Source organism: Vigna unguiculata, chromosome 7 (assembly GCF_037176805.1).
Source record: "Vigna unguiculata cultivar grain cowpea cultivar isolate G323 ecotype 2 chromosome 7, ASM3717680v1, whole genome shotgun sequence".
Lineage (NCBI taxonomy): Eukaryota > Viridiplantae > Streptophyta > Magnoliopsida > Fabales > Fabaceae > Vigna > Vigna unguiculata.
This window is the reverse complement of record NC_140798.1, coordinates 8,651,861-8,664,831: the sequence shown is the minus strand read 5'-3', so window position 1 is coordinate 8,664,831 and position 12,971 is coordinate 8,651,861. Positions and strand designations below refer to the sequence as shown.

The 12,971-nt window shown below is 31.2% G+C and overlaps 1 protein-coding gene across 1 annotated transcript; it reads right to left on the bottom strand.

Moving 5' to 3' along the window:
- On the bottom strand, nucleotides 1-2,027 carry LOC114190252 (uncharacterized). The gene has a single exon (XM_028079062.2). It carries the CDS (start codon nucleotides 1,646-1,648, stop codon nucleotides 230-232), a length of 1,419 nt encoding a protein of 472 aa, XP_027934863.1. The 5' UTR covers nucleotides 1,649-2,027; the 3' UTR covers nucleotides 1-229.
- Between the last annotated feature and the right edge of the window lie 10,944 nt (nucleotides 2,028-12,971).

The following is a 12,971-nucleotide window of genomic DNA, read 5'->3' as shown; positions in this document are numbered from 1 at the left end:
TTACCGATCAAAAGCCAAACAGAAACACAGAATTACATATTACGAGGATGTTTACAACCTCTGATGAATCAAGTATGCAATGCTTCAATGAAAGTTCCATAAAACTCATAAAAAGAAAAACCAAGCAGCACACACTTTATTTGCAGAGGAGAATAGTAAAGTAAGGTCATTTATAAAGCATTTTTGGAACTTTAAACACACAAAGCAGATACAATTTCTCACGCAACAATCACTGTATATACGACATTTGAGGCCCTTGATGCGATTTGGTATCCCACCATTGATGAACATAAACACCATTGCTTCTAAGACCCTTGTAAATATCCATGCACTGTTCCCTGCTGTTCACAGTTCCCTTTTTACCTTCTTCACTCTCTGAGCATCCAAGAAACAACTCATGAACAAAGCATATGGTTCCACTCTCAAATATGTCTGCAAGGAACTTCATTTCAACATCTCCAACACTCATCTTCAGAACCACAAAATCAGCATACTGAACTGTTTCTTTAAACCACTTAAGGAAATCAAACTCCTCCTCTCCCAAAAACGGATCCATATCAACATTGTGTGCAGCAACCCTCCCAGCCAACCCCGGATGATAAACAAAGGTGACACGAGGCCGTTTCACATAGGACAACACAGAAGCATTGTAATGAACAAAATACACACTGAAAGCCTTAAGCTGAATGGGATAAGAAGGTGGGAACCAATCACTGACATTGATATCTGCATTAACCAACTCCCTCACCCCAATATCAATGTACACCAGCTTCTTCCTACTAGAAGTATCCACTAAGTTTGGCAAATAGGAAACACTTCTCTCATACTTGACATCTTTTCTCGCTCTTTCCTCCGCGAGAGGCTCCATCAACTCCACCAAAGGCTTGGTGAATGCAACGCTACCGCAATCTTCAGGAAGTACACGGTTATAGAAAAGGGAGGTCGAGTTTGTGTTTTCAGATCTTTTCTTGAAAACCACGAGGCCGAGTTCATTAACAAAACCCACATGCACCACAGTGGAAGATGTGATCAATGAAGAGACCGAGGATGAAGAAGAGGAACCAACAAGCAAGACCCCGATTCCACCAGGCTTAAGAATGCGCTCGACCTCAAGGACCAGCAACGCAGGGACAGATACGTTGTTCACATCCTTGGAGAAGACGAAGTCAAAGGACGAGTCTTGGTACTCAAAGTGGGACGCAAAGTTCTTACTGGTGTTGAGACCGACAACAGTGGAGAATCCGAACCGTCGCATTGTGGAGACAAGGATGTTAGAGCCTTGTCCAATGCAGAGGGTTTTGGCGCCATAGTTCAGGAGGCGTTTAGCCTTGAGAATGGCGATGACGGTGGAAGTTAAAGCGGTGTGGTTGTGACATTTGATGGAGTCAAAGGAACCCCAGAAGGTGTTGAGGATGCGGCTCTGGAACAAGTAGGAACCAGCGGTCAAAGTGGTGTTTTGGGAAGGCGAATCTGAGTGATCGACGCAGTCAACGTAGGTCTTTGGGGTCAAAGATCCCAACTCGAGGGTGGGTAGGAAGCGAACGAGGGAAACAAGGGAAACAGCAGAAGCGAGAAACAAAGCGCGGAAGAAGACGTGACGGGCTAAGGAACCGGTGAGAGAGTGGAATTTGGAGGACTTTGAATCCATGGAACTGTTGTCACAGATGAGAGGGAGTTGCAGAAAGTGACAGTGACACAGAATCTTGTCACAAGACAATGAACTATTCAAGACAAAGTGTAAAACCTGGAAAAAAGGATGATTTGAGGCATGCAAAGACACTCTTGTCTGGTTTTTCGCATGAGATAATTTGATGAGCCTAGTAGCCAGTTAAGGAACATTTTTGCTTTATGTGATGTAACTTCATGACCCAGTTAAGAGTTAAGGAAGTTTGTGGTTGTTCGGAAGAAGATGTTGAAGGAAGGGTTAAAGTGGTGAGGAACCAACACATAGAATAAGGTGGGACACAACACAGCAGTGGCACTCACTTCACGATGTGGGAACCTTGTATCTAGATTTACGTGGCACCATACGGAACTAACTTCCTTATTCTCTTGTTCTCACGCCGAACATCAAAAATAAAAATATTGATATAAATTGTAATAATGTAGCAGTAGTGTTTATTTGATACTATTTAAATAGAGATTCCTTTTTTTGTCCTTTAACTTGTGCTTTAAGATCACTAACAGCTTTTGTTTTAGTGAAGGATTTACAGCTCGAAGATTCTTAAAGAGGTTTAGTTGTTGAAAAATAGTGTATGTGAGTAAATAACCGATGATATGAAAGAATGGATTTGAAGATGCGTGCCTAAAGTTAGTCGTTTGCATTTTCTTAATCTGTTTTAAAGTGAACACTGTCGCCTTTTTTAAGGACTTGAGATTCTATCATAATCTCTTGTCCTACTCTATCATCGGATTATTTGCTCCCACAGGACACACTATTTATTGTTAATTCCATATTTTGTATTAGGGTGCTATTATTACCCATCAAATTTTTACACAATTTTACATCCACTTTTTACTCTTCAAATTTTTTATTTTTTCTTTTCCTATAAATACAAGAATTATTTTTTTCATTTAATTAAAATACTTTAAGTTGTCAACTAATGCAAATAGGTTAGAAAAACATTTTTCTTTGTATTACTAATGCTTTTGTTTGATTACCGAGATAGTTAATGTGGAGTAGTGAACATGGATTTGACTATCCATCCTTATTTTCAAAGAAAAAAAATTTATCTTCATTTTTATCTTCATATCTAATAATAGATATGATATTTTTGTTTTATCTCCACGGATATACTCATATATGCTTCCAGACCTTTTTTACCATTCAAAATATTAATTAAATATTTAAAAAATATAAAAACCAGTAAATAAATCAAAAGGATTTGAGCAGGGCGGAGCATAAGGGACAGGAGGAGGCCCTCCAAAAGTTTTAATTTTTTTTTTAATTTATGTAGTTAACAGTTATGATTTTTTTTTTAAATTATGTATAGCATTTTAAAATTTTTTGAGAATTAAATTAAATATTTTTATTTCTTTTATAAATCATAATATTTAATGAATTAATAATAAAATCTGAAATCACAATACAATAAAGAATAAAAAATTTATTAAAATATTTTTTGTTTGTCTTTTAAGTTTCTTATTCTCATCTTTAACTTTTATCTTTACTTTTTTATTTTTAAAGTCATTTTTGAAAAAAAAAAATGAAGTACATCTCTTCTGTTTCACTTGATAAAGAAATATTAGTTTAATAATCAATATTATCTTTTTATCTCATGAGCCTTTTGTATATTAATTTTTTTATGAATATAGAAAAAAATATATTGTACTGTGTTTTTTATAATTGATTTTTAATTATGGCTTGATTATCATGAATTTTTCTTTTAATATTTATCTCTCAATTTTTTATTAGATTATGATAAATTATTTTTTAGTTCTAAACTAGAAAAAAATGTATATCGGTGAAGAATAAAAAAACAAATTCATATTTTAAAAGTGATAAAAAGGAAACTATCTGTGAGGATGAAATCACGACATGTTCAACTCCTTCAAATATATTCTGAATCATGATACTAATGATTCAATTGTTTAACTATAGAAGCTATTTCTTAAATTTCAAAGAACTACATATGTAATAGAAAAATTAATTTCTATAATGAAGATTATTAAAACAAGATTGTTAGAATAAAAATGGAAGATAAATTTATTGTCTTGTTGAAGGTCGAGCTAGTCCAACTAACATCAAAGGTCAAGTTGAACCGAAATTCCACCAAAGTCATCAAATATAAGTTATACTCAAAGGTAAAGTTAAGTTCACCCTAAAATAAAAATTAATTTGTTTGATTCAAATAAGATAATTTAAGATATTTCAATCATTTATCCTAATTATTTAAGAAATGAGGAGAATTCAATTAGTAATTTAATTATTAAATGTTTTAATTTCCTTAATTTCCTAAAATTGTGTAAATCCCTCGTTTCAAACATAAGGTTACTCTTTTTCAACCGATTATCTTTTATCACAAATTATTAATTGTTTGACCATTTAAGATTACAAACTAATTCCTAATAATTACAAAATGGAAAGAGTGGTCCCCGGTCTATAATAGAAAAGAAAAAAAAATACTCGATTGAACATTTAAACCTAACAGTATAAGTTCGAGTAACTGAAGTTGTGCTAGTCAAAGGCTGGACTGATTTCTCCAATTACATAAACCTTTTACAAGTACAAATCTACTTAATCTTTTTCTTTTATATATACTTTTTTCGTGATATATTTCTTTATTTACTTGTACAATAATAAATAAATAATTTTTAAAATTTTCTTTCTACAAGTAAATTTTTTTTTTTAAGATGCTTAAATTTGAAAGTAAAATGTCATCTATATTGGAAACTTTATTATGGGACTAAAAAGGGATAAAAGAGGATGCAAAGGGGTTTTGAAGGATTTTTTTCTAAAACTCACGCGGCTGATAGTGAACATTGAACTAACTTAATAAATAGGTGCTATGATTGAACATTAGCAAACCCACACTCCCCTTTAGCTGCTTCCATTTAAGTTCGGTTCAAAACAAAAGGAAAATAAATTTTTTTTAATAGGAGTAGATATTATAACAATTCATTTAAGAAGAACTTGACATAAAAGTAAGAAAAAAAATATTTATAAGTAGATTAAAATTATGAAATTATATAATTACAAAATTATGCATATATTTATTATTGGTTTCTTTATAAACGTTTTTTTTTAATTCACACCTTTAAATTGAGTTATAATTCTTATGTAATATATTTATACTTTGGCATATAATTATTAAGGTATTTAATAATTAATTATTCCTTAAAAAATTATTGTTACAAAAGCATGTATTTGTTTAAGATAATTTACTGTTTTTACATATGGAAAAGCGAGTATTACATGTGTTTATATCAATGTATTTATACAAATGTGAGAATAGAAATGCAAGATAGGTGAGGTGAGAGCTCCTTTGTGCGGTGAAGAGATCTGTGAAGAAAGTGATAGTTTTGACCTAATTACCCTCATATAATCAAGTCATGCACATTGGAGAATCAATTATCATCGGTCTTGAATTCATGTATTGGAATGGATATTCGATTCTCCTCTCTCTACATTTTAAGAAGAATCAATTCTTGTATTTTTCTTGGCTATGGTGATTTCATTAGTGATTTGATGCTTGTTGGTTGTGTGGGGTTAGTGCTTGATCATGGTGGTGGAGGTGCCCCATTGATGGCTACGCTTTGTGTTATTGTGGTGGTCGCAGTTCAAAGTGTTATGCGTTTTTGTGGTGGAAGTGGTGCATGCTGGTGGTTTTGATGGCCTTAGGTCTATTTGGTGTTGTGTTGGTGGTAATTGTAGTTGGTGTTGCTGGTGGAAGTGTTGGCCTCACTCACTAGTATGGGTGGTGGGGGTGGGTCTCTGAAGGAGTTACTAGTGAAAGAAAAGCCAATTGTTCTGATCTCAAGTTCGTCGTGTGACATCGTTAAGGTTAATCACTTCCCATCTAGGTATTATCCGCTTTGGAGTCTGTGTTTCGACATGGTTTTGTCCTTAAAAGACGTATCGAAAGGTGGAAAAAATATTTAAATTGGCTTAGGCCTCAACTCTTAAGCGATATGGAACTATTGGGTGTGGTAGGAACATAAGTCCCCTAATCAAGATGTAAGGGGAGTAAGGGTTCATCCCAAATGGAGGGCTTAAGAGAATTGAATATTCTTCTAGAACATTGTTTCTTACCCCATGGTGGGCGCCAATGTTTCAATCCCAAGTCCGTTAAGTGACATCGTTAGAGTCAATCACCCCTCATCCGAGATATTGTCCATTTTAGAGCATGTGCTCCGTTATAGTTTGGTTCTTAAAAAGTACCCTAGAGGGTGAAGGGAGAAAATTTATTTAAAGTTCCTTGGACATCGACTCATGAGCAATATGGACTATTGGCATGGAAGGATCACCAATAATAATAATAATAACAACAACAACCAGATATAGAAACTATCACTTAATTTATTTTAAATTAATTACCCATAATTTATTTCAACTAAATTTCTACCAATTTATTTTAACTCAAATTTTAACCATCCTATTTTATCTCAATATAAAATCATCAATTTTAACTTTTTTTTATGTTAAATAATAACTCACATTTCATTTTAACATGATTTACACAATTACCTTTTATTTTAAATTACTTGTATGAACAAGGGTAAAATGATGGTCATCCAATTTTATCAAATAAAACATTTTTTTATTATATCAAATCCATGACATCACCCAATTATTTCATAAGTTTTCCTCTTATTCCTCTCCATTTCTCATAATCTTTTTCTTAATCCATAGACCTCATTTTGATCCCTCTTTCCCCTCAAATCCATTAAAATCTACTCTCCAAATCCATCTTAAAAAATAAACACAAGCTAAAATTTGTATTTATAAAAAAATTAGTCTTTTTGTTATTTAATATTTAATAAATATACTAATTTGGTTTTTCATTATAAATTTGCAATTTTTATATTAAATAATATTGACTTGTAAGTATTTTAGTAGGATATTTATAAATATATTGACATTTGTAATACTTTAAAAAAAAAACATCAAGGAAATTCACATACCTTGGTAGCTAAACCTTGGTCTCTAATTTAAAATTGGAGAATAATATTAGAATCAATAATAACAAGTGGTTAAACTTTTGTAACTAATGTTAGAGACCAATTTAGACTTTAATTTACAAACCAATGATAAGATTTTATTCATAATAAAAATTGTCTTAGATACCGATAATTTTTAGTTTATAAAGTGATATCTAACTTAGTCAATATTGACTAATTATTTTGGTCTCTAAAATTGATTACTATTTAATGATTTTCTTGTACTGTATGATAAGATTATGATATTTATTTCCAACAAAAAGGTAATTTATACAAGATTGAATTAGATGAAATATCAATTCAAAAGGTCTCGTGCCATATGTCTATCAAAGAAGATAATTAGATTTGACATAAAACGTGAAGTCATATAAGCTTGAGGTTAATCTCAAAATTGCAAAAGCACAATCTTGTAAGAGTTTCTCCAATCATATTTTTCAAAATCACTTCTCCATGAAGCGCATGTAAAAGGCAAATAAGTTAAAAATTTCTTCAAAAGTACAAATAAGATTTTCACACAAAGACTTATAAAGTTGTTATACTTGGTTTTATTGAGTTCGATAAGAATTATGTTTATCAATGGTAAAAGATAATGGTCTAATCATAGTATATACTTATATTATATGAACAAGGGTGAAATTTTTTCTTAACCTTCAAGGATGTGTCTTTGAAAGTCTTTTTATAAATTCAGCAAATATGTTAAAAACAAAGAAGGATTATTTGTTGTTTCAATAAGAAGCCATCATGGATGAGAATTTAAAATAAAAACTTTCAATTTTTTCTTTTGAAAACCATGGTATCAACCATAATTTTTCAATTCTAAAAACACGTCAATAAAATGGTGTTATGGAGGGAAAAAATGAATCTTCATCCACACTACTTCTTATCACTTTTGAGTTGAAGTAGTAAATATTGTATGTTATTTGCAAAATGTAATTTATTTTAGACCATCAATTGGAATGACTCCTTATGAATTATGTTAACATATATTATTTCCATCCTTTTTTATTACAAATTTTTTATCTTGAACACCAAACAAAACATGAAAAGTTTAATAATTATAAGCCTGATGTGTAATTATTTGAATTTGATGAATCTTTTGCTATATGAATTCATTGAATAACACATGAGATAAGAAAGTGCGAAAAGATCAACCAAAAATGTCTATGAGCACCAAAGAGAACTAATTAAATGAAACTCACACATGATAAAGTATCATCCAACATAAGTAATCATAAGTGATCCCACATAAGGTACAAGAAGAAGATCATCATTCCATCTCCAACATAAAATTGAAAAATGTTAACAAAGCATTAGATGACGAGAGATGGTGCTATACAAGAATAATTGGACTAATTCTAAATAAATGATATATGAAAGCTTCTTTGTACACCAAAAGACAAGTCATTGGTAGGAGTTAAACGGGTCTTTAAGAACAAGCTCAATGAAAAAGGTAAGATTTGGATGAACAAAGTTATACTTATGGCCAAAGGTTAAGGTATAAACTATGTTGAAACTTATGCTATAGTCTAAAATAAATTCAATACGAATTTTACTTTCAATTTGCTAACTTTAATAAAATGAAGATATATCAAATAAATGTAAAAGACACATTTTTGAGTGGTTTAATTGAAGAAGAAGCCTATGTAGAATAACCTCATATGTTTGAGAGTGTCACTCCTTCAAATCATGTTTTTTCACTGCTAGAATTTTTAATATTTCGTGGCATTTTTTCTACAATTTGTTATAGAATTTAACGAAAAAGATCAAAGTACGTAAATTCTTAAAAAATCGGGACCAAATTGAAGCTTAAAAAAACTAGAGGAGCAATTTGCCATTTTTGGACAAAAAAATGAATCAAAAGAGTAATTCAACCAAAATTTTGACACCCAAAAATATTGACTGAAGATCCGTGACCGATAACACTTGATACAAGAAAGATTAATAATGCTTACAAACATTATTGAGTATGGAATTTGTATCATTCATTTTTAGGGGACCAAAAACGTTTGAGATAAGGAAGATTTCCAATGCATTAATATCCGCTAGGAAATACATTTGACTCATAAAAAAAATTAACTTAATTGGTTAAAAAGACTATATCCATTCATTTTTAAAATTATAAAACCAAAATATATCAAAATTTTATATAGAAACGAAATTCAATTTAAAATCAAAGTTCAAGATTAAAAACATACTTAATTTATACAAAAAAAATACTACCAAAACGAAATTTTCTTGTAATGACCTAACACTATGAAAAATTAATTGACTAACCTAACAAACAAAAGCTCAAAGTAAACTAACATCAAACTTTAATGTAATATCAAACAATAATATTATGGTGATTAAATGATTTATATTTTAGTATATTTTTATAAAAATATATCATGTTAATTGATCGATATAAATGAAGGATCAATAATTTTAGATTAATATAAACTTTTGTGTGTATACTTTATGTGAAAATGACTTTAAATCTAATGATTAATTTTGGAAAAAAAATCAATTAAAAGACATTAATTAAATTTAGAAAAAACTATATATATATATATATATATATATATATATATATATGTATATATATATATAAGATTAATTAACTTTATATCTAATAGTTTTCTTTTCAGGAAGAGTAAGTAAGCAATAAATATATATTATATTTAAAAAGACAAACAAAAAAAATGATAATTATATCTTAGTTAGTTACTTCTTTAGAACCATGGACTAATACAAGTTAGCAACCTCAAACACTTTTATTAATGATTTACTTAAGTTTTAAAGGTTTTATAATTTAGGTTATTTTCAATTGATTTTCTCTTAAAAGTCTCGGTTTTATTAATTTTATTTATTTATGTATATTTGTGTTTGAATTTTGTTGTCTTTGTCTCCAACTCAAATAATTTTTTTTTTTCTTATCCTTTCTAAGTTACTGATCTACTCATTTTTTTCTTTTAAGAATGACTTAATCAACAAATTGAAAAGGATTAAAAAAAAATAAACAAGTGGATCAATAAATTAAAAACTAAAAAAAGAAAGAGACAATTCCAACCATTAAAAAAAACTTCAATTAAAATATCTAAATTTATGAAATACTTAAAATTTAATTAAACCTTTATTAATTTATACGTACATAACAAATCTCAAATACATAAGTTATTTATAACCACTTGTTAGTCACAAGAAACAAGTTAATAGTTATATCTTAAGTATGTTTAAAAAAATGTAATTATAGCGGAAGGGTAACGTCCCAAAAACTGAATAACCTCGATAAATGAAACTTCATTAGGTATGAAAGTATACGATACATTGGCCATACCCAGATTACAACAAAAGGGGCCCCATATGGCCCAACTAGAAAAGTACGGAAAGAAAACAAATAAAAGCGCGAGGCCTTGTTCAACAATAAGAGTATAAATAATATAAAATCTTTCAGTAGTGGGCCCCACAATGGGTTCGACCCTGTCCAAACCATCAAGTTGCAGCATCCCTATCAACATTACCACTGTTAGGGGTTCTCACATCTGCTCACATCAACAAGGTTGATGATCATCGCAATAGAGAAAACCACGCACAACATACAAGCAAACAAAGGGTAAGCTAGTGTAAAGGAATCTCATTTTATAACAGTTCACAAGAAATTTCCACGCCAAGCATAAATAACAAGCATCATACCAAAGCTATCAAAATATATGAGACTCCAAGACTTGACTATCCGGATACGCTTAATGAGGCACCACCACGTGACAGTGGAATTATGTCCTAGAAATGAGGCGTCACCGCGAGGCCTTCGTGGAATTATACCCTTACAGGAGGCACCACCACGTGGCCTTCGTGGAATTACGCCCTGGCCCTGAGGCACCACCACGACCCCCGTGGAATTACGTCCTTTTGTCGAGGCACCACCAGGGACTCCCCTTAAGAGGGTCCGTGGAATTACGTCCAGCAGATGAGGCGCCACCAAGATCTCTCACTACGAGAGTCTTGGAATTATGCCCTACTCATACTTTATACATGCCTCACCCACCAATCAAGAACTTTCATAACATTAATATCATGCATAAGCAACAAATCATGCAACTCATGCCTTTCAATTCATACATAATAAAATAACATATCATCTCCATCTCAAACTCATATATTAATCATGCCATCATCAAGTAACCCCTTTAGTAAAGCATTTTAGATCATGCAAGTAAGCCACACATCAGTGAGCCATTCAACAACAACATCAAACTCGCTCGCTGCCTTGCTCAAACCAACAAGGTTCGCTCAGGCGAGAGGACCCTCCCGCTCAGGCGAGTCCCATCTCGCCTAGGCGAGGGTGCGACGAGGGGAACAGAGAATCCTGCGAGGTCTCGCTCAGGCGAGTCCCTTCTCGCCTAGGCGAGAGCATTCCTCGATCAAAAAGAACGCGCGTCGCCTAGGCGACATATCGCGCAATAAAAGACTGGGCGAGCCCTTGATAATCTTGCCTAGGCGAGACTAGCTCGCTTGGGCTAGAAAACCAGTACTCACCACTGTTTTCCCATACAGCAGTCAAGACCACAATCCAAAACATGTTTTAAATCGACCCAAAACGGACACAGCACCCATCAACCCATACAAACCCGAAAAGACGTCCAAAACAGCGGAAAACAAAAATAACAGAAGGTCCTAGCTTCCCTTACCTGGGAAAAGACTAGCACGAGACCTCAATCTTAAACAGCGGTGAACGGCAATACCAAGAGCGACTCTAAGTGCTGGAAAAAAGACGAGAGACAGGGGGAAAAATGGGTTATCCAGTGAAACTGTAACAGAACTATGAGCGAGGTTGGAAGGAGACTTACGTAGGATATGGAAACGGAGTTGAGCGCTGTTCGATCGGGAAAACGTAACCCTAGCAGAGCTCCTTACGGCAGTGGAGTGTGACGGCACAGTTTTATGTCTGTTTATGAAAATTAGACAAATGTGGATTAGGACAACACGAATTTGGTATTTATCCAATGGGTCAGCCTCTAGACCCAACTGCTGTAGGGCAGAAAAAAGGGACCAGAAATTAATGGGCCTTACAGGAAGTATATTTTAAAAAAAATTATTTCTTTGCAAATAAATCAAGTTTATAATTAGCAAATTCATATATATATATATATATATATATATATATATATATATATATATATATATATATATATATATATATATACTTCAAATAATTGCAAAGTTTAAAACGAAAAAACCTTCAAGTACAAAATTTACCGAATATGTTTAGTAAAATTATTTTTTATTAAGTTTTAGAATATTTTAGAATGTTGAACCACATTTCATCAAATTTTAAGAATTTTATAAAGTAAATATTAGTTAAAAATAAATATATTTAATGTTTTAAGGATATAATATTAAATAGGAGTAGCATAAGATTTCTAAAAAGTATTGTTATGATGTTGTTATTGCGGTAAGTCTACTTGCACTAATTAAAATGTCTCCACTTGAGTGAATATATGTGGTATGCTTCTCTTCGACCACAGATAATAAAACAGCACCATCACCACATTGACTTTTTAGTTTTCCACTTTAAAACTACCATTCATATTTTATTATTATTAATATTATTATTTTTATTATTATTAGAATTTGGCTTCCTCTAACGGTTAATCAAAACAAAAATACACCTATAGAATAGAACGTACTCAATAATAGTATCAATTTTTATGAATACCAATATTAAATTATTAGGTAAATTATACAAAATACGGAAAAAATCGTTTTACAATTTACATATTACTCACTCTCGGTAATAAAAAAATATCTCAGAACTGAGAATCGAAAAAATTAACTTCTCAAATATATACAAAATTATATTCTTCCTCCTCTAAAAACAATGTTGGGAGGTTACATTTCTTGTTGGAATGTAGCTGGGTATAATATTAAAATAAAATAAAATAGAAGACAGTGACCAATACACTTAAAAAATGTTGGGGTTGGTTTGTTTTGTTAAAATCTTAATATGTATAATTAATGTTAATAAGCGAAGAACTCTATTAATCTATTTTCTATTTGTTCCAACAACAAAAAAGTGTTTCTTATTTGACTTCGAACTTCAAACAAAAAAAATAATAAAAATAATGTTTTAGCCGTCCATATATTATGAAAATGATATCTGATCACCTTAAGATGAAAGATAAAAATAATCAAAAATAGAAAATAATTTTTAATGTGAAATAACATGATCAAGTAAGTAATAAATAAATGAATAAATAAAACATGATAAAATGATTGTTTTTTGTATTATAATATGTATGACATGTATTATGTATTAAATTGGGAAAATATGA